Source organism: Loxodonta africana, chromosome 10, assembly GCF_030014295.1.
Source record: "Loxodonta africana isolate mLoxAfr1 chromosome 10, mLoxAfr1.hap2, whole genome shotgun sequence".
Classification (NCBI taxonomy): Eukaryota; Metazoa; Chordata; class Mammalia; order Proboscidea; family Elephantidae; genus Loxodonta; species Loxodonta africana.
The window spans coordinates 82,071,453-82,092,108 of record NC_087351.1 but is presented as its reverse complement, the minus strand read 5'-3'; the positions used below and the strand labels follow the sequence as shown (position 1 = coordinate 82,092,108).

Below are 20,656 nucleotides of genomic sequence, written 5' to 3'. Positions count from 1 at the left end.
GCAGTAGCAGCTAGATTATTTGAGCCATCCTTAACTGGGGTTGGGGAGGGGCACTTCCATAGGTTTTAAAGAAAAATATATCTGAATTTCAACACCACCACAAGTTGCCACAGAGTCCATTCCAACTCATGGCGATCCCATGTGTGTCAGAGTAGACCTGTACTCCATAGAGTTTTCAGTGGCTGGTTTTTCAGAAGTAGATTGCCAGGTCTTTCTTCCAAGGTGACTCTGGGTGGACATGAACCTCCAAGCTTTCAGTTAGCAGCCTAGGGTATTCCCCATTTGTACCACCCGGGACTCCATCTTCATCTCAATTTACGTATAAGCACGTGATGATTTGACCCCTCATGCTTATTCTTAGTCTTTTGAACCTCAAACAGGAAGACTTTATTTCTCTTTAATACCACAATACTCCTCCAGATCAAAGAGAAGAGAATGGAACACTGAAAAATGGCAATTCAAAGACTATCATTTTTCTAACAGGGAGAATAATTTGGAAACATTAAAAAATAAATGAAAAAGGTAATAAATAAGGATTTCTCAAGGACAATGTCAAGTACAACCATAATAATACTATTGCCATGTTTAGCAACACTCAAAACTATTTCTGGCAGATGGTTTTCTTCACCTATTTTCACCACCACCCAGGGCAGAGGAAGCCACCAGGCAGATAAAGCAACTAATAAACCAGGCAGAGCAAGCAACTGATTTGCTCAAGGTCCCAGAGGCAGTGAGCAGCTTTGGAAACTGCCCAGGCTCAGAGTCATGGCATGGGGCCTTCTAAGACTGCCCAACCCCCAAACCTGCATGTTCTTTGCAGGTGCAGCCCCAGAAAGCCATAGCCCCCACACAGGCTCAGTGAGCCTCTACAGACAGTGAGTTTGTGTGACAGCACAATTCCTTGACCTGCAAGAAGGCCTGGCCCACTCACAGACAGCTGGAAGTCATTGCGACCCCCGATGACATCATTCAAAGCCTCCTCTGTTTGGCTTTTTGATTCCTGATTGACACTCACTGGCAAGTGGAGATAAATGCCAGGCTGAGGACAATGTTGATCCGCTCGGACTATTCTCAGAGAAAGACTTTTTAGAATAACAAACAAAACAAAACAAAACCCAAAAAACATTGGTGTGCTTAAGGAACTGAATAGAGCCCAAGAGGTCCAGGGAAGCAGGGCTGGGCCTTTCAAGGGACTGGCAAGTCCATTGAGAAGTTAATTGTTTGGGTGTACAAAGAGTTTATTCTGACCACTTACAAAGAGCTTTCTCTTCCAGGTCCTTCAAAAGCAAATGTGTCAAAGGGGCCAGAGTAGGAATCTGTATTGATGGCATCTCTTGGGGTCTCTGAGGCTGAGCCTTGGAGAATGAGGAAAAAAAGAAACCACCACCCCCATCCTGAGATTCAGAAGGTCTCTCAGAGATTCCAAGTCCCCTTCAAGTCCTGGGCTCTTCCCAAGATATATCCATCACTGGTCACCCTCCCTCTTGTTTTCATTAAGGCTGCCATCGCCTATCTTTTAAAAGACATGGAGGTAAACTTTAGCCTGGCAGAAGTGCTGGAAGGTTCTTGTCTTTGAAGGGACCACTTTTACGCTAGACTCAGCATCTGACTCATGGGCCCAGTGTGGAAATCAAGACGACTTATTCTGGCCATCATAGGGAGACAACTGTGCCTATTTGCAACGGCCCCTTAAGAGCCTGGCCTGCATCATACCAGGAGGAGGATGGAATGTTGGTCAACCTCAACGTTTCCTGGGGTGGATAGCCCATGACCAACAAGACCCAGAAATGTAGAGTGAGCTGTCCTGACTCTGACCACTGACAGCAAAAATCTGGGTACTTGAGGTCTTTTCCGGAGCAAGAGATCAATTTTGTACATTCTGTACATACCCACCTGCACACTCCCTCCCAAAAAGAGTGAAAGTAAGCTTAAAGCTGTCTTTTTGCAAGCAGTTCCCACATCCTCAAGGTCTGCAATGCCCTGAATAAGAGCAAAAACACAAAGCTAGTGAAAAACATAGATCAGGGATGGAGAAGAAGGAGGAGACACCTGCAACAGCAAGGCAGTTCAGGGCTGTGTTCACACAGAAGACTGTGTTAATTTATTTTTAACTTTTTATTTTGAAATGATTATTGATTCATAGGAAGTTGCAAAAAATGGTCAAGAGAGGTCCCATGTACCCTTTGCCCAGTTTCCCCCCATGGTAGCATCTGACATAATTGCAGTGCAATATCAAAGTCAGGAAACTGACATTGATGTAATTCACAGACCTTATTCAGAATCCACCAGCTTTACATGCACTCATTTCTGAGTGCATTTGTGTGTGTGCATAGTTCATGTGACGTTATACCATGAATAGACTCAGGTAACCAGCACTATAATCAAGATACTGAACTTTTCCATCACCACAAATATCTCCCTCATGCCATCCCTTTGTAATCAGGCCACCTCCCTCTTCCTGACCCATCCCTCACACCTGGCAACCACTAATTTGTTTTCTATCTCTACAATTTTGTTCTCGAATCATGGAGTCATGAAGTCTGTGACTTTTTTTATTTTTTTTTTTCACTCTGCATTATACCCACTCAAGTTGTTGTGTAGCAACAGTTTGTTCCTTTTTATTGGTGAGTAATGCTCCAAGGTATGGATATACCACAGCTTGTTTAACCATTCGCCCACTGAAGAACATTTGCGTTGTTTACATTTTTGGCTATTACAAAGAAAGCTGCTATGAACATCTGTGTACATGTTTTTGTGCGACATAAGTTTTCATTTCTCTGGAATAAATGCTCAGAGTGTGATTGCTGCATCATGTAGTAAGTATATGTTTATTTTTTAAAGAAAGTTCCAAGCTGTTCTCCAGAGTGGCTGGACCATTTTACTTTACCACCAAGAAGGTGTGAGAGATCCAGTTTCTCTGCATCCTCATCAACAGTTCGTATTGCCACTGTTTTTCTTCTAGCTATTCTAATAGGCATGTAATGATATCTCATCATGGTCTTAATTTGCATTTCCTATAGCTAATGACTGGGTATAGCTAATGATGTTGAGCATCTTTTCACGTGCTTACTTACTATCTGTGTGTCCCTCTTTAGTGAAATGCCTCATGTCTTTTTGCCCATTTTCTAATTGAATTGCCTTTTTACTGTTAAGTTTTGAGAGTTCTTCATATATTCTAGATACAAGTCTTTTGTCAGATACGTAGTTTGCAAATTATTTTCTTCCAGTCTATAGTTCTTCTCATTCTCTTAACAGGGCCTTTCATAGAGCAAGTGTTTAATTTTCACCAAGTCAAAGTTACCAATTTTTTTTTTTTACAGGTCTGCTTCTGGTGTGCTAAGACACCAAAACTCTAGGTTCACCTTGTACTAGGTTCCAAAGATTTTCTTCTAAAAGTTTTACAGTTTTACATTTAATTCCAAAGTCCATTTTGAATTAATTTTTTTATAAGATGAGAGGTTTGGGTAAAGGTTCTTTCCCCCAACCCATGGATGTCCAACTGCTCCAGCACCATTTGTTGAAAAAACTGTCCTTCTTCCACTTAATTGCTTCGCATCTTTATCAAAATTCAGTTGTCCATATTTGTGTGGGCTATTTCTGGGTTCACTATTCTAGTCCATTGATTTATGTGTTTATAAATCAATATCACCCTGTCTTGATTTCCGTAGCTATATAATAAACTCTTAAAAATCAGATAGAGTGATTCCTCTCATTTTATTTTTTCTTTTCAAAAGCTGTTTTAGCTATTCTAATTCTGCTGCCTCTCCACATAAATTTGAGAATAAGCAGCCCTTGAATCTCAAAGCTTTCTTTCAGCAGTCACAGAATCTGTGCAAAAGGTCCTGAGACTGACAATTCCTCAGCCTCTACGTCAAGAGCCACATAGACCTCGGAGTTGGAGACGAAGGGCTCAGAATTAACCCTGAGACCCTTCCGCCCACACGCTGATATCCTGCCTCCCTCCAACTTGATTTGCCGCACCTGGAACTGAACTCAGACAGGGAGCAATGAGTAAATGAACATATTTTCATTGGCCTGACCAGCTCAGAGCTCCCTCACCTGGACTTTAGTGACCTCACAAAAGGTATCAGGCAGAGGATTCAAGAACTTGCCGGTGGGCCATGTTTATCCCTGGCAGCCCTTTCAAGGGATCTTTGCTCTGGACATGGAAGCTACCAGCCAGGGCTGTTCATAGAGGAGCCACCATCCTCCCCACAACTCCCTGCAGAGGTGACAGCTTCTGAGCATCTAGAAGCCTGTTGCTTCCTTGGGAGGCTTTACGTCCACCTGAAGATAACCTCCACAATAAGAGGCTAAGAACCATTCTAATGTGAGCTCCAGGAGGCCAGGGCTCTTATGGTTTTATTCATCACTGGATCCTCAATGACCATAAAATGTCTGGTACTCAGTAAGTTTTCAAATTACATTTGTTGACTAAAAGAATCAAGTATTAAATACCTCAGGCTATTAATACTGTCAAAAACCATACCAAACTCACTGCTGTTGAGTCGATTCTGACCCATAGGTGATCCTATAGGACAGAGCAGAACTGCCCCCATAGGGTTTCCAAGGCTGTAATCTTTACAGAAGCAGATTGCCACATCTTTATCCCGTGGAGTGGCTGGTGGGTTAGAACTGCTAACCCTTTGGTTAACTGCCAAGTATTTAACCACTGCACCCCCAGGGCTCCTTACTAATACTACCAGAGGCTCAAAAGAAGCTATGACTTAGAGGCTTTTCCAGATTCCTAGACCCCATTTCCTTCCCAATCCTTGGAGGCAGAGATGTGGCAGGGATTCAAACTCTTAATCGAGTACTCTTTAGGCATAAACTTCTCTTCTGAGATCCCAGAATATGGGCCAAGACAGAGGGCAGGGGTGAGTGGGATGAAGCCAGGCTGGGAAAGTAGGAAACTGGGGAGGCATTGTGTACCCATGAGCACACAAACACACTCATGAACCATGCTCCCAGAACTGATCTCTGCAAAGCAGGTACAGGCACCTGCCAGGCTTGGCCAGGGAGGCTCAAAGCACCAGAAAGAGACAAGGAACGAGACCTTGGGGAAATGAACGTGGCTCACTCTCCACTTGGAGCACATACTTATGGAGTAGCCAGTGGGGGGAATAAAAATGTCTCCTTAAATTAAAGGTGAGTTGAGTTTTGGAAGGTTAGCTCTTCTCCAAGACTGGCTTGTCAAATAGAGATGCCCATGCCCAAAAAAAAAAAAATTTAAGCACAACTTGCTAATGTCTTTATTTTTTGCTGACTTTCCTTACCACTTACTCCCAGACCAAAACAAACTGGAGAAAACTAAGGGCCCTTCACTTTCACTTGCCATTTATCACACACAGCATCACCACCAAGCCTCTGACGTCCTGGTCACTCAGAAAATGAGCTCGCAGATCACCTCTCAGATGCTCTCCCATAGTCTTTTACTGAAACATTTTTCCTCAACCATCATTCCACCGGAGGCTTTGGTACTTCCCTCCTGCACCTCAAAAGCAACAATGCCCAAGCCTAGCCCACGACTTTGTGGTCAGTTATCCTGGAAGCTCCCCCAATCACCCACATTAATTAGCATCAAGACCCCAAAAAGGGGCCCCTCAGAAAAACCCACAGGCCGTGGCACAGCCAGAAAAAGCTGGTCAGTGTCAATTCATGATCTCTAAATATATTTACCTTGGGACCCACTTCCCTTGTGACAACTTCAGTTAAAACCAGAAGGGAATCTGTATCTTTCCCCTTCTGCAGCCTACAATGGCTTCAGCTGCAGATTGTCAGAGCAGAAGGGACTACTTGGACCCACTTTCCTCTCTTCAGAATCTCCTCTGTAGCATCAATGAAACACATATAAATCCATGAGCAACACACACATGCGCGTGCACAAAGCCTTACATCTTTCTTCAAGGGCCAGGGCAAAAGGAGAAGAAGGGGAGGGGCCAGCCAGGACGGGATTGCTCCAGATCAATGGATATTTGAAACTCAAACACATGGCCCTGGCCCTCCATCGCACGTGTTAATTACCACACATGTGCCCATAAAGGAGTGGGCTAAACACAAGGGACCCAAAGAACAGAGCGAGGAAAGGCCATTTCAAGGGATTAAGTAAATAGTCTGAAGTTCTGACCCTCCTCCCCTCTATAGCACGTGCATCTGGGTAAGATAACAGGGCCTCCCTCCCTCCTTCCCCCACTTCTTCCCTCAGGCCCCACACCTGGGGACCCAGGAGCCACAGCAGCCCAGGCCTCCTGTCCTGTGCAAAGCAGCTATGACCTGCCACTGCCTTGTCTCTCTCCCTCCATTCTTCCTCCTGCTATCTCGCCAGGGCTCCTCCCCCAGCCTCCTTTCTGTCTTCCTCCTCCTTTCCTTCAGAGAACTAATTCCTGGCTGGCAATCACTCTCTCTACAGCACAATATGCCTTTTCATTCCCTCCAGGCAAAGTGAACTGATCCCTCCCAGCCCTGTCAGTAGAGCATACTCAAAAAGGGAAAGAAAAGGCTGGGTCCAGTTCTCCCCCTGCCACCTTTACCCCTCACACACACAGACCTCTGGCCTCACCTCCCTCTGGCCATACCCTTAACAAGGGGCAGGTCCAGCATCTCTCTGTGGCTCTGTGGCAGGCTAAAGGGCTGAGCTCCCGCTCACAGGAGATGCCTTCTAGGAGACCCCACATGTGGGCGCAAACTCAGACAAGGGCCTTTTGTGTCTTCCCCACCTGCTGCCCTCCAGAACACATTCCATTCTTAAGTGGCAGCTGAAAGAGGAACCTCGGCAAGTGGATACAGGATATTACAAATGCCCTTTCGCATGCTATCTCCATTCAAACCCCAGCTTCCTGGACAGGTGTGGCTTCAGGTGGTCCTTCCTACAGGTGGCCTGAGCCTGCTCTTTGCTGCCATTGCCCAAGGTGACAAAGAAAAGAGGATGTAGTGCCTGCCTTGATCCTCCAGAGTAAAGAAAATCAGAGACCAATGGGCAGAAGTCAGTTTCCAGGGCAGAGTGAGCCCTAACATCCCCCCACCCAGGCCTTGTCCTGACCTTTGCATCAAAGACAAAGCCTCCACAGAATCATCTGGAAAAGAGGAACCCATCCAGGGTAGGGCAACAAATTGCTGGGAACTGACAACAATTTATCCCCCTGAGATGAGGCTTCAGATTCTAGCTCCCCATGCCCCCTTCACCCCCTGTTCCCTCTATCACCCCTGGAGGAATCAGCCTCTCTCCACCCTCCTTGGACTCTGGAATTTGACTCTGGAGCTAAATAGGAGCAAAGAGTAGTCATTCCCATTTATTGTAAACTGGCTTCCACAGCCCACCTACCTTCTTCCAGCTGGATCAATGAGCGACCAAGATGACCACATTTCTCTCATTGTTCCCCACAAGCAGGCACAAGGCCACATCATCCTGGAAATTAACTCATTGTCCAGTGTAAGAACGAAAATCCTATGGAAGGCCTTTGTGAGTGTGGGTTTTTTTAGCATCATGCACTCAGTCCCCTTTGGTGAGAAAAATTCAGGTGATCAAGTTTTGCATGATTTCTGATTTTTTTTTTCACCACCGGGACCTCATAACCAGGAACAAAGGGGATGGTCCTGAAGACTTCAGCTGCAGCAAGCAGAACAAATATATTGTACACAGACATACTCCATTCACAGTGTTGAGGACCTCAGGTCTTTGCAGGAGACTTTTACGACCCTCTCCCCACTTTCTCACCCGGGAAAGAACCACCAATACTTCGCTGTCTCTCACTGTTTTGGGAATGATCTGGAAAGGCAATTACTCCCTTCTTTTCACCCACTTAACACACTCCTGCCTGCAGAAAGACAGGGTGCCCATCTGGCCCAGTGGTCCATGTTTTCTAGTGGGCAATGGTATCAGCACATTCTAATTCCTTGTCTTCTTGGAGCACTGGCAGTAGGGGCAGCAGGTCCTGGACTCTTATCTACTGCTTAATGACTTTGCCTCTGCCTCCTGTTCCTATGCAATAGGCACCCGGGGCAGGGGCCAGGTGACGGGGTGTGTAGGACAAGCCTGTGAACTTCATGCTGACCCTCAGGAGGCTCAATTCCTCACTTGGACCCTTGTGCACATGCAGTTTTCAAGGCCTAGATTCAGGTGGAAAGCCTTAGACTCAGCCACGGTCCCCTGTGTCCTGTACTGTTTTAGAGTGCTTGTTCAGTGCAATGGAATTGGTACTTATTTTTCATTCAACTACTAGTTCTCTGTATGTATGGTGGCCTGGAGGTAAATAGTGGTGAATCTAAGTGGTGAATCTTAGGCCTCAAACTGTCTTCCACACTGAAAATTATGGTCAGCAGAAGCCAGGGACCTATTCCACATGTTGACTTCCCTGCTAAACAGCACTTAGACAGGGCCAGCTACATTTGTGGTGCCCAGGGTAAAATGAAAATGTGGGGCCCTTGTTCAAAAAGCAGGAAAAAGTACCATTAAAATCACTAAAATACAAAGATTTTTCCTTTCTTCCATGGTCTCTATCTCTTGACTTGTCATGGTGTTTTTTCGTTGCTCTTTAATATTGCACTAAACCAAAAAGAAACCAAACCCACTGCCGTCGAGTCAATTCCAACTCATAGCGACCCTACAGGACAGAGTAGAACTGCCCCATGGAGTTTCCAAGGAGCACCTGGCGGATTTGAACTGCCAACCTCTTGGTTAGCAGCCGTAGCACTTAACCACTACACCACTACATAAAGAAAAATTAAAATTTTAAGTGTGTTATGGAAGTCGTGTCGCAGACATCAAAACACTACATGTGAATGGTGCGACAAGCATTGGCAACACTTCTGCTCACCTAGGTGCTCCATTGTCCCACCAGACTTAACTTACAAAATGCAAGTTCAAGACAAAATTATTAAGAAGTACAAGATAGGGACAGCAGAGCATTAAACCAAGCACAGGGCCCTTCTGAGTGTGGGGCCCTTTGTGACAGCACACGTTGCCCACCCATGAAGCTGACTCAGCCTTAGTGAAGACAGTCTAGATGTGCTGGGACATGTATGAAGGAGAATAAGTGGGAAAATAAAAAGCTCAAATGGGTTTCCAAATCAAGTGAGCCAGAGGCAGACTTGGACATGATTTCCTACTTTCATCATTGTTTTGGTTCAATGCTGGCAACACTGGTAGTTGATTAACTGAAATTCCCAAGGTATCATGATTCTCAAGGTTCATACCTTAAAGGTCCCTGCCAGCTGTGACCACTGCACACGCTCCCTGTTCTTAGGAATTCTGAGAGCTTGGTCCCACCACTATAGGAGACATACGTATCTCCAGGGCTTCTGGGAGGAAACGTAGAATAAGAATGGAGAAGCCTTTCTGTGGGGCACTTTTACCTTTCACCCTTGCTCCTTCTATTTTGTCTAAGAACTCCTGCTTGGACGGGCCCTAGAAGCAAACATTTAGATAAAGCATAGAACTCTACTCACCTTTCCTTCCTGAGTTACCCTGGCTTGAAGGCTTGTCAGTGACAGAACCTTGGGCGAGAGAGGAAACAAAAACATAGACATTCAGAGTGCATTACGGTTGGTTTCTTTCAAAGAGTTGGCAAAGCCTGATGTTATGAGCATATGGTTATGTATATATGCATTGTATACACATCTAGGGACATTATATACAAAGTTAGTACATACATGCATGTTGAGCGGGGTTTGCTTAACATCAATGTCACTGATATCCCAGCACTGTTGAAATGAACCACAGTTTCCAGGTTCCCTGGAAATGGTCTTGACCAAATTGTTACAAAATTCCGCATTCCAATACCTGCCCCTTGCCTCCACTCCCCCATCTTCCCCACTTCCCACCAACTACATGTTGTGCGCCACATCCCAGTCAACAGGGCCAGCTGAGCAGAAACCACCTCTTGCTGCAAATACAATGACTGACATCCCTTGCTGGTGAGGGCAGGAAATGGGCGATTTTCCATCTGCATTAAGTAGAAAATCATTGGCCCAATTGTACTGAATGGGCCAAAATCATCTGAGGCCTGGAAACAATTTTCTAGGCACAGCCTGTTCCTCCAGGAGGGGTATCGTGTGTGTTTGGCCAAACGCTCTCCTTGCATATGCTGGGATGCCATGGGCACCCCGCCCTACAGTCCTGAGTCTGTGGCACCTGTATTCTCCATGAAGCCAACTCCCAGTATGCAGGGCTTCACACCGCATCCACATAAGGTCATCTGTGCAGGGCCCACCAACAAAAGAAAGAATCCATATTTTCCTAGTCCATGTCACACTCCTTCTCCACATACTACTTTTGTAAAAACTCAATTATATTGCCCTATGTGACTTGTTTCTCATGTATTTATTTGCTTTAAATGAAACTTCCCAGGTCATTTGCAAGGAGGGCTGATTCCTTCCCCTCCCCACCCTAACCTCAATTAAGGTTTCTAGTTTTCATGTAAACCACAAATGAAGTAAACTTTCCTTTTGGCCTGTAAATCTTGGTTTCCTAACGCAGATACCTACGGTCCTCTCCACTGACTTTTCCCTTTATATACCAGGGCCAGTAGGGAAATGAATAAATTTTGTAAAAAGAAAGAAAAAGTTAGCATAGCAAGATTACCTGTCTTTGGAATTTCCCATAGGCTTTAGCACATTATTTTACATTTTGCACTTAAAAATTAAAAATAAGTAAATAAATAAAAATCATACACACCAATATAGAGAAATATGAAGCAGCTGATGGGTGGGATAATCTTTTTTTGAATAAAGGCTGAGCCACATGGTGAATTAAGGGAGTTATTCATGAGTGCCTTACCATCTGAAAGGACTTGAAAAGTGTGGGGCTTGTGTAAATCAATAATCCACAATCTCATAAAACTGACCCAAGAGCAAAATTTCTCAGTGCTTGTAAAGTTAGGAACAGAAACCCATTGCCGTTGAGCCAATTCTGGCAATAGAAACCCTACAGGACAGAGCATAGCTGCCCCATAGAGTTTCCAAGGAGCCGCTGATGAATTCGAACTGCCAACCTTTTGGTTAGCAGCCATAGCTCTTAACCTCTGCACCACCAGGGCTCCTGGGAATAGAAAGGACTTAATTTTTGCTCTGGACCAACCCAATGGATCACCATAAAGCAGTGGTTTCTTAACTTGTTTAATCATCAGAACCACCCTTATAAAAACAGGCACTCCACATCTCTCACTCCAGACCTACTAGATCAGAATACACAGAGTGGGGAAGGGGAGCCTCAACATTTAGGTTCTTTTTCGTTCCCCAGAAACTGCTAATAATTAGTCATATGTAAGGGCCACTTTTATAAAAAGTTTCTGTTACCCTGTACTACATTGCCCAGGGATGGCAAATACATGGCACATATGCCACCATTCTCCTCTCCTGTGGCCATGATAGCCATCACTAATTGATCACCACAGCCTTTGACGCTTAACTCCGATGAAGTCTTTAAACCTATCTCAATAAAACACTCCAAGGGCCACTAGCAATCAGAATCAGCACATAAGCTAAAAATCTGTATTCTATCCCTGCTCTCAGGGTTGTTGCCAGTGCTTGGGAAAACAGCATGTAACCAGAAACCTGAACCCAAAATAAGTAAATATATATACCTAGGCATATCCTGACGCTCACCCCCAGTCCATTGCAGAGCAAGTGTGCTTGAGTGGAATCCTTTCTGACCTGGAAAAGGGCTCACAACTCCCACAAGCCTTTTAAAGGTTCCCCCCACCCCCCACCACCACCACCACAAGATGCAGGAGACCAGCCAAGGGGTCTCTCACAAATCCTTTTCATTCTTCCCACTATTCTTTACGGTACCTGAACACACAGGAGTTTTATTCTGCACAGAAGAGCCACTGATTGGTTTCCCATCGGGGGTGACACACCAGCAGTACCCTGTGTAAGTATGGCACTGCACCTGTTCAGGGAAGCAGGAAGGGGAAGAGAACTGTAAGTCTTGAGTCACAATATTAAGAGCCATTTCCCACCCATTTCAAAGCATCACCAATGTGGTGGAAGAGCTCCTTCCACCTCTCACCCCAGCATCTGTCTTCAGAGAACCTCCTGCAGGTGGGCCAGCCAACAACACTTATTACTTGTTTGCTGGGCGACTCCTGTAAACAACCATAGCAATTTATTTGCTTCTTTCTTGAGACTCTTAACACTTAATATCTTATATCTTACTTAGACGCATCCACTGTATATTTACTCTGTGATGGTTCTCACCAATACCTGCACATTTTTTCCCAAGCACTGGCATACACTGGCAAGCAGTTTTTACCAATTGTAAATAGTTCTGATTGCTTAACTAATTTGGCAAGTACAAACTACAATTGCACCATCGTAGGTGGATATGACCTTGTCACACAAAAAGTATTATATCATCAATGAATTTTTTAACAAGTAGAGAAAAGTGATAATATTTTCTTTTTTTCTAGCTTTTCCCAGCATGCATTCATATAGTCAGGATGCCTATTGACCTCATGGCTCTCCTGAGACAAGGGCACACAAGATGGGGTCAAGGCAAGGAAGGGCAAGGTCACTTGCTCCTGTAGATTCTATTTGCAGACGCCTCACTGCACCACGGTGTGATCTTCCTCAAACCAATGCCTCCCTGATCAGGTCCTCCGTGCCGAGGAACATTAGTGAAAATGAGACTTTCTGCATCATTCCAGGTAACTCTTCCTTCTTCTTCCAATGCTGTCACCCTGCCCTTTCCCACTTCACTCCACCATCCTCTGCCAATCTGCCCTCTACGCTGTGGTTACATAGAGTTCCTAAACACAAATCAGGGCATTACACCTCTCTTAAAATCCCTCAGTGATTCACCATCAGGTTCAGGATAGTGTTTAACTCATTTGCATGATGTGTGATGCCTCCCGTTATCGGAAGCCTGTCTATTCTCGCAGCCTCATTTTATACCCTTGTCTCCACACACACCCTCCACTCCAGCCACAGCGAGCTATTTGAAACTCCCAGACACACCCTTTTTTTTTTTTAACCAGTTGTCATAGGGGTGATTCCAACTCATGGCTACCCCACGTATGTTAGAGAGGAACTGCACTTCACAGGGTTCTCAAGGGCTGATTTTTCAGAAGTAGATTGCAAAGCCTTTCTTCCAAGGCACTGCTGGGTGGACTTGAACTTCCAACCTTTCAGTTAGCAGCTGAGTGCGTTAACCTTAGGTTCTTATAATTTTGAATCTTTGTTTGCTCCTACTATTCAATTTGTCTGGAATACTATTCTCCAACCCACCCCCAATCCATTCCTCATCTCTTGTATTCCCACTCTGCTTTGTGATATACCTTTTCTTTAAGGTAGTCCCAGCCTCCCTGCCCCAACTACCTCCTGTCTCTGACCCTCCACTCAAGTCTCCAATGTTTCCTTGTCCAGGCCCTAGTTTTCTCCACTGTTCATATGTGAATCCAGCCCAGTCTCAAAGCCCTTATCACAGGGAGCTATAACTGTTGATTTTTCTAGTCCATCTCCCCCCTCTAGGCTGTGACCTCCCCAAAGAAAGGACTGCACACTAATTATTTCTGTATTACCAGCATCTAACATAATGGCTGATGTTTACTGTAGGCAATTGATGGATTGAACAAATGTATGAATTATAATATTTCTTCATTTCGTGGCCTCCATCAATTCTAAAAGGCAATATCAATGTAAACAGCCCCACCACATTAAATGTAGACCTCAATTACAAGATATTTGTCAATTATAAAGATATTAAAGTGTGAAAAAAATGTGCCTTTATGAATCAAGAACACAGTGGATAAATCTTACCAAAGATGTAAAAGACCTATACAAAGAAAACTACAAAGTACTACCGCAAGAAACTAAAAGGGACCTACATAAGTGGAAAAACATACCTTGCTCATGGATAGGAAGACTTAACATGGTAAAAATGTCTATTCTACCAAAAGCCATCTATACATATAACGCACTTCCAATCCAAAATCCAATGACATTTTTTAATGTGATGGAGAAACAAATCACCAATTTCATATGGAAGGGAAAGAAGCCCCGGATAAGTAAAGCATTACCGAAAAAGAAGAAGAAAGTGGGAGGCCTCACTCTACCTGATTTTAGAACATATTATACAGCCACAGTAGTCAAAACAGCGTGGTACTGGTACAACAACAGGCACATAGACCAATGGAACAGAACTGAGAACCCAGATATAAATCCATCCACATATGAGCAGCTGATATTTGACAAAGGTCCAGTGACAGTTAATTGGGGAAAAGATAGTCTTTTTAACAAATGGTGCTGGCATAACTGGATATCCATTTGCAAAAAAATGAAACAGGACCCATACTTCACACCATGCACAAAAACTAACTCCAAGTGGATCAAAGACCTAAACATAAAGACTAAAATGATAAAGATCATGGAAGAAAAAATAGGGACAACCTTAGGAGCCCTAATACAAGGCATAAACAGAATACAAAACATTACTAAAAATCACGGAGAAAAACCAGATAACTGGGAGCTCCTAAAAATCAAACACCTATGCTCATCTAAAGACTTCACCAAAAGAGTAAAAAGACCACCTACAGGCTGGGAAAGAATTTTCAGCTATGACATCTCCGACCAGCGCCTGATCTCTAAAATCTACATGATTCTGTCAAAACTCAACCACAAAAAGACAAACAACCCAATCAAGAAGTGGACAAAGGATATGAACACACATTTCACTAAAGATATTCAGGCAGCCAACAGATACATGAGAAAATGCTCTCAATCATTAGCCATTAGAGAGATGCAAATTAAAACTACGATGAGATTCCATCTCACACCAACAAGGCTGGCATTAATCCAAAAAACACAAAATAATAAATGTTGGAGAGGCTGTGGAGAGATTGGAACTCTTATACACTGCTGGTGGGAATGTAAAATAGTACAACCACTTTGGAAATCTATCTGGCGTTATCTTAAACAGTTAGAAATAGAACTACCATACAATCCTGAAATCCCACTCCTGGGAATATACCCTAGAGATACAAGAGCCTTCACACAAACAGATATATGCACACCCATGTTTATTGCAGCTCTGTTTACAATAGCAAAAAGCTGGAAGCAACCAAGGTGTCCATCAACGGATGAATGGGCAAATAAATTGTGGTATATTCACACAATGGAATACTACGCATCGATAAAGAACAGTGACGAATCTGTGAAACATTTCATAACATGGAGGAACCTGGAAGGCATTATGCTGAGCGAAATTAGTCAGAGGCAAAAGGACAAATATTGTATAAGACCACTATTATAAGATCTTGAGAAATAGTAAAAACTGAGAAGAACACATACTTTTGTGGTTACGAAGGGGGAGGGAGGGAGAGGGTTTTTTATTGATTAATCAATAGATAAGAACTGCTTTAGGTGAAGGGAAAGACAACACTCAATACATGGAAGGTCAGCTCAATTGGACTGGACCAAAAGCAAAGAAGTTTCCGGGATAAAATGAATGCTTCAAAGGTCAGCGGAGCAAGGGCTGAGGCCTGGGGACCATGGTTTGAAGGGACTTCTAAGTCAATTGGCAAAATAATTCTATTATGAAAACATTCTGCATCCCACTTTGAAATGTGGCATCTGGGGTCTTAAATGCTAACAAGCGGCCATCTAAGATGCATCAATTGGTCTCAACCCATCTGGAGCAAAGGAGAATGAAGAATACCAAGGTCACATAATAACTATGAGCCCAAGAGATAGAAAGGGCCACATGAACTAGAGACTTACATCATCCTGAGACCAGAAGAACCAGATGGTGCCACAACCGATGACTGCCCTGACAGGGAGCACAACAGAGAACCCCTGAGGGAACAGGAGAACAGTGGGATGCAGACCCCAAATTCTTATAAAAAGACCAGACTTAACGGTCTGACTGAGACTAGAAGAATCCCGGCGGTCACGGTCCCCAAACCTTCTGTTGGCCCAGGACAGGAACCATTCACGAAGATAACTCATCAGACATGGAAGGGACTGGACAATGCGTTGGAAAGAGATGCTGAAGAAGAGTGAGCTACTTGTATCAGGTGGACACTTGAGACTGTGTTGGCATCTCCTGTCTGGAGGGGAGATGGGAGGGTAGAGAGGGTTAGAAACTGGCAAAATGGTCACAAAAGGAGAGACTGGAGGGAGGGAGCGGGCTGACACATTAGAGGGAGAGTAAATGGGAGTATGTAGTAAGGTGTATATAGGCGTATGTGTGACAGACTGATTTGATTTGTAAACTTTCACTTAAAGCACAATAAAAATTATTTAAAAATAAAAAAAGAGCACAGTGGAATTGAGGAGGGGCAGTAACAGCATACAAGAGGTGAGATATAGAGGGGTACACAGTCAAACAGTGATCTGGCAGCCTGGGTGAAATCCAGAAGTGATCAATCAGTAAGGCAGACAGGCTACAGAAAGGCTTCTGCTCTGGTGTGGGTATGAAACACACAACACAAGTTGTTTCACTACAGACCTACTCACAGAAATCAGGATAAGAACAAGATGGAGGGCATCCGTTCTCACCAGTATGATGACTGCTGTGCCAATGACACGTTCACCTCTACTGTCTATGCAAGGGAATCACATTCATTCTAATACTACGTCTTTGCCCCAGGACTATATTCCACTCCCATCTTATCTCATGGAGACAATCTATATACCCCATGGCTATGCTTGCTACTCTGGATGCTCACCCAAGATAAATATCTCGAATACTTCCAGGGTTCTTCATGGGACGACGGAGTCACAGATGACAAGAGGAGAAGACTGAGGCCCCGAACAAGGGAACATTGGAAACACGTGGCTCAGTCAGGATAAGAACATAATCCTTCTGGCTAATACAATTCTTCTAATACCAAACAGCAGCTTCAAAGAAGAGCCCCAACATTCCCAACTGAACTCAGAGCCCCAGGGACCTGGAAGACTGAGTCAGAGCTACCTTCTGAGGAGGCCTAATGGTGGAACAGAAAGAACCCAGGCAGACCTGGGCTTGAACCCTGGTCCAGCCTGTTATAAATGAGGCACTTTCTCAGCTTCTTTGAGCCCTGTCTATAAAATAGGGACAGCAGTGCTAAACCTGGAGGGCTGTCGTGAGGAAAACAGACATGAGCCTAGTGCCTGGCCGTGGTGAGGGCTGCATACCTGCTGGCTGCTGGAATGATTGCTCTCAGCTGTGTAAGACACACCTGGCCAGCTGTCTCCCCGTTGGCCAGAGCTCCTCTAGTAACCTCCAGAAGCTTGGGTGGGAAACGCTGCTGGAAACTTGGAGCTGACAGCTTTGGATTCTGTCAGCCCTATAGAGAATACATCCTAGACAACAATTCCTCAACGATGGCTGGCTGCTTTCTCCTTCTTAGCCAACAATCACCGCTGGAGAAACCTGCCCCAGGGGCTGGGCAGCTGCACTAACATAACCCCAGGCACTCCACAGCCAAGGTGGGCATTCCTCCGCATAAGGACTGTGCTCACTAAGCCCAGGCCCGAGACTGTGCCTCTGCCTCACGGCTGCTCTGCTAGAGCCAGCGCTCAGGTCAAGCAGACCACAGAATGAGCAGGCTGAATTGCAGCCCCCTCCTCCCAGATATGCACAGAGTCCCAGCCCAGGGTACTGGGGACAGAACTACACACGTAAGTCAGATGCTAAACCCAAAGCTTTTTTCAGGGGATACAATCTGACCTCTGGGCTCAGCCTATCCCAAGAGCCACATTCTCACTGAGCTTGCCATTGTATCCCCATGGGCACAGGTACAATGCCTCCCAGCCTCCAGCCAAGCCCATAGGTCCAAACACAGCTCCTTTCTCTCCAGGGCCCTCAGCATTTTCCTCAGACCAGGCTCCAAGGAGCAGACTCCAGATTACAGAATCCTCGGGCTGGGAGCCGCTTCCAAGTCCTATAAAACTGAAATTGAAAGAGGAATTGCTTGCCATGTTCTTCTCAGGGCTGGGGTGCACAGGAATAGGTACCCTGGTCCCAGGTGTGCTGGGGGTTGGGGTGAAGTTGTGAGCAAAAGAAGGTGTAGAGGACCCCAGCAAGGTCTCAGATGTCAGGAACTGAGGGAAGTAGCCAGGCAAAATCAATTCCCTTTGTGGAAGGAGCCCTGAGTGAATCAGTTTATGACGCTAAATCGAGAGATTGTTTTTAAGCTGTCTTGGGGAGTTTTCAAGACGTCTTCTTGCAAAAAAAAAAAAAAAAAAAAAGAAGTTACATCAAGACATAAAATAGTGGCCACGAGGTAAGGTTGCAGCCCACCTTCACAAGTATCACAGTTCCGTCGCTTAACGTACTCTGCTGTCTTGGAAAAGTTCTTAAGCCAAGCCTCAGATCTCTCACATCTACTTAAAAAGGGCAGATAGTAATAATACCGACCTCACAGAGTTGTCAGGAGGATTACATTAGATAATGCAAGTAAAGCACTCAGTTCAGTGCCTGGCACGTGGTAAGTGCACAGATAACCTTATTTATTTTTATTATGAGTGCGTTGGTTTTTAGCAACTATGTGTACACTCCAAAACGGCAGAGCCAGACTTTTTTGATGGGTACCAAAGAACATCCAATTCTGAACAGCCTAGGGGCAGGTGACATGCAGTTTGAAATCAGCAAAAGCTTTTAAAAGTTTGGGTGGAGGAAGGGGAAGTTTCTTTTCATATAAACAAAAAACCAGTTGTCACTGTGTCGATTCTGACTCATGGCGGCCCCATGTGTTGCTGAGTAGAACTGTGCTCCATAGAGTTTTTTATGGCTGTGACCGTCTTCTTCTGATGCACCTCTGGGTGTGTTTTAACTGCCAACGTTTTGGCTAGTAGTCAAGCACTTAACCCAGGGACTGGGTTTGAGCCATCCAGGGACTCTTTGTTTTCATACAGAAATGGTAATATTACCCTCAAAGTAAGAGGAGTAAGGCTTCTTGCAGAAAAGCAATCAGGATGTAATTCTATAGAATTTATGCTTCGTAGTATGAATGATCAAGATGCAAATCCCAGCTAGTTTAGTATTCTCCCTTATAAACTTACTTGCTCTTTTAACTTAGTAAGTAATCCCCCTTATTTCCCAGAAAGTGCGAACATTGATAAACTATGACTTGCTTCAAATCAACAAACTCTCGAATTTAATCTATGAGATTTAATCTAAGAGAAAACCCTAGATCAAGAGGAACTGGAAAGTCACTTGGCATTTCTGATAATCTGCTGTGCAATTCTCAAAACTCAGGGTTGTTCTAGTCCCAAAGGTACGGTTACAAACCATGGAATTTGCTCCTATTCTGCTATGGAGCATCCTAGCAAGGCTGAAGTTGTCAACTGATGGGTCTTCCTTAAGAGAGAAAAAAAACCTTTGTAAGCCAACCCAAGTAAGGAGCGCCTGGCAGATTCAAACTGCCGACCTTTTGGTTAGCAGCTATATCACTTAACCACTACGCCACCAGGGTTTCCGTATAGTAAGGTTATACTCTGTTTATATTGTAATTACATTGTTTGGATATAACTGGTATCCCTAAAGGTACTTTAAGATGATGTGTTCTTAAAAAAAAAAAAAATTTTTTTTTTAAAGTAAAATTCATTTCTGACGATAGATAAGTAGTAACTTTAGTGAAAGGTAAAACAGGGCACAATACTGGGGAAGCCAGCACGATTTGTCGAAGCAAGATCAGGGACGCTCCATAGATACATCCAAACTCCCTGAGGGACTGAACTTCTGGGCTGAGGGCTGTGCGGACCATGGTCTCAGGGAGCATCTAGCTCAACTGGCATGACATAGTTTATGAAGAAAATGTTCTACATTCTACTCTGGTGAGCAGCATCTGGGGTCTTAAAAGCTTGTGAGTGGCCATCTAAGATATTCCACTTGTCTCACCTGTCTGGAGCAAGGGGGAATGAAGAAAACCAAAGACACAAGGAAATGATTAGTCCAAAGGACTAATGGACAACAACTACCACAGCCTCCATCAGACTGAGTCCAGCACAACTAGATGGTGCCTGGCTACCGCCACTGACTGCTCTGACAGGGATCACAATAGAGGTTCCCGAACAGAGCTGGAGAAAAATGGAGAACAAAATTCTAACTCAAAAAAAAAAAAAAGACCAGACTTACTGGCCTGACAGAGACTGAAAAAACCCCAAGAGTATAGCCCCCAGACACACTTTTAGCTCAGTAATGAAGTCACTCCTGAGGTTCACCCCTCAGCCAAAGACTAGACGGGCCCATAAAACAAAACAAGACTAAATAGGCACACTACCCTGAGGGCAAGGACGAGAAGGCAAGAGGAGAAAGGAAAGCTGGTGATAGGGAACCCAAGGTCGAGAAGGGGAAAAAGTATTGACGTGTTGTGGGGCTGGCAACCAATGTCACAAAACAATATGTGTACTAATTGTTTAATGAGAAGCTAGTTTGTTCTGTAAACCTTCCTCTAAAGTACAAAAAAAAAAAAAAATTCATTTCTGACTCACCAACATTAATATTTTTGGCAAGAAGCCCTTTGCATAAACAGCCCAGAGGTATATTTCAGGTCAACTTCAGTCCAAATTAAGACAAATTTGAAATTATCTCCAACACAGCCCAACTAGACACTGGGAAGAATGTGGGAGGATGGCACTTGCAACAAACGCTGAGTGATGAGCACAGAAAACACTAGATCCCAGGGAAAAGCAGAGGAGGGCACCGAGAAAATGAGGAGACAAATGGGCTATTGTA

The 20,656-nt window shown here is 44.4% G+C and overlaps 1 protein-coding gene across 6 annotated transcripts in view; it reads right to left on the bottom strand.

Annotated features, from left to right (window-relative positions):
• SMOC1 (SPARC related modular calcium binding 1) overlaps positions 1-20,656 on the bottom strand; it is a 176,603-nt gene that overhangs the window by 50,440 nt on the left and 105,507 nt on the right. For all 6 annotated transcript variants that reach the window (XM_064292641.1, XM_064292642.1, XM_064292644.1 and 3 more), the window contains exons 4-5: positions 11,788-11,887; positions 9,445-9,492 (exon numbers count right to left, since the gene is read on the bottom strand). In XM_064292641.1, coding sequence (XP_064148711.1) covers positions 9,445-9,492; positions 11,788-11,887 — 148 coding nt within the window. The remainder of the gene's footprint in view (positions 1-9,444; positions 9,493-11,787; positions 11,888-20,656) is intronic.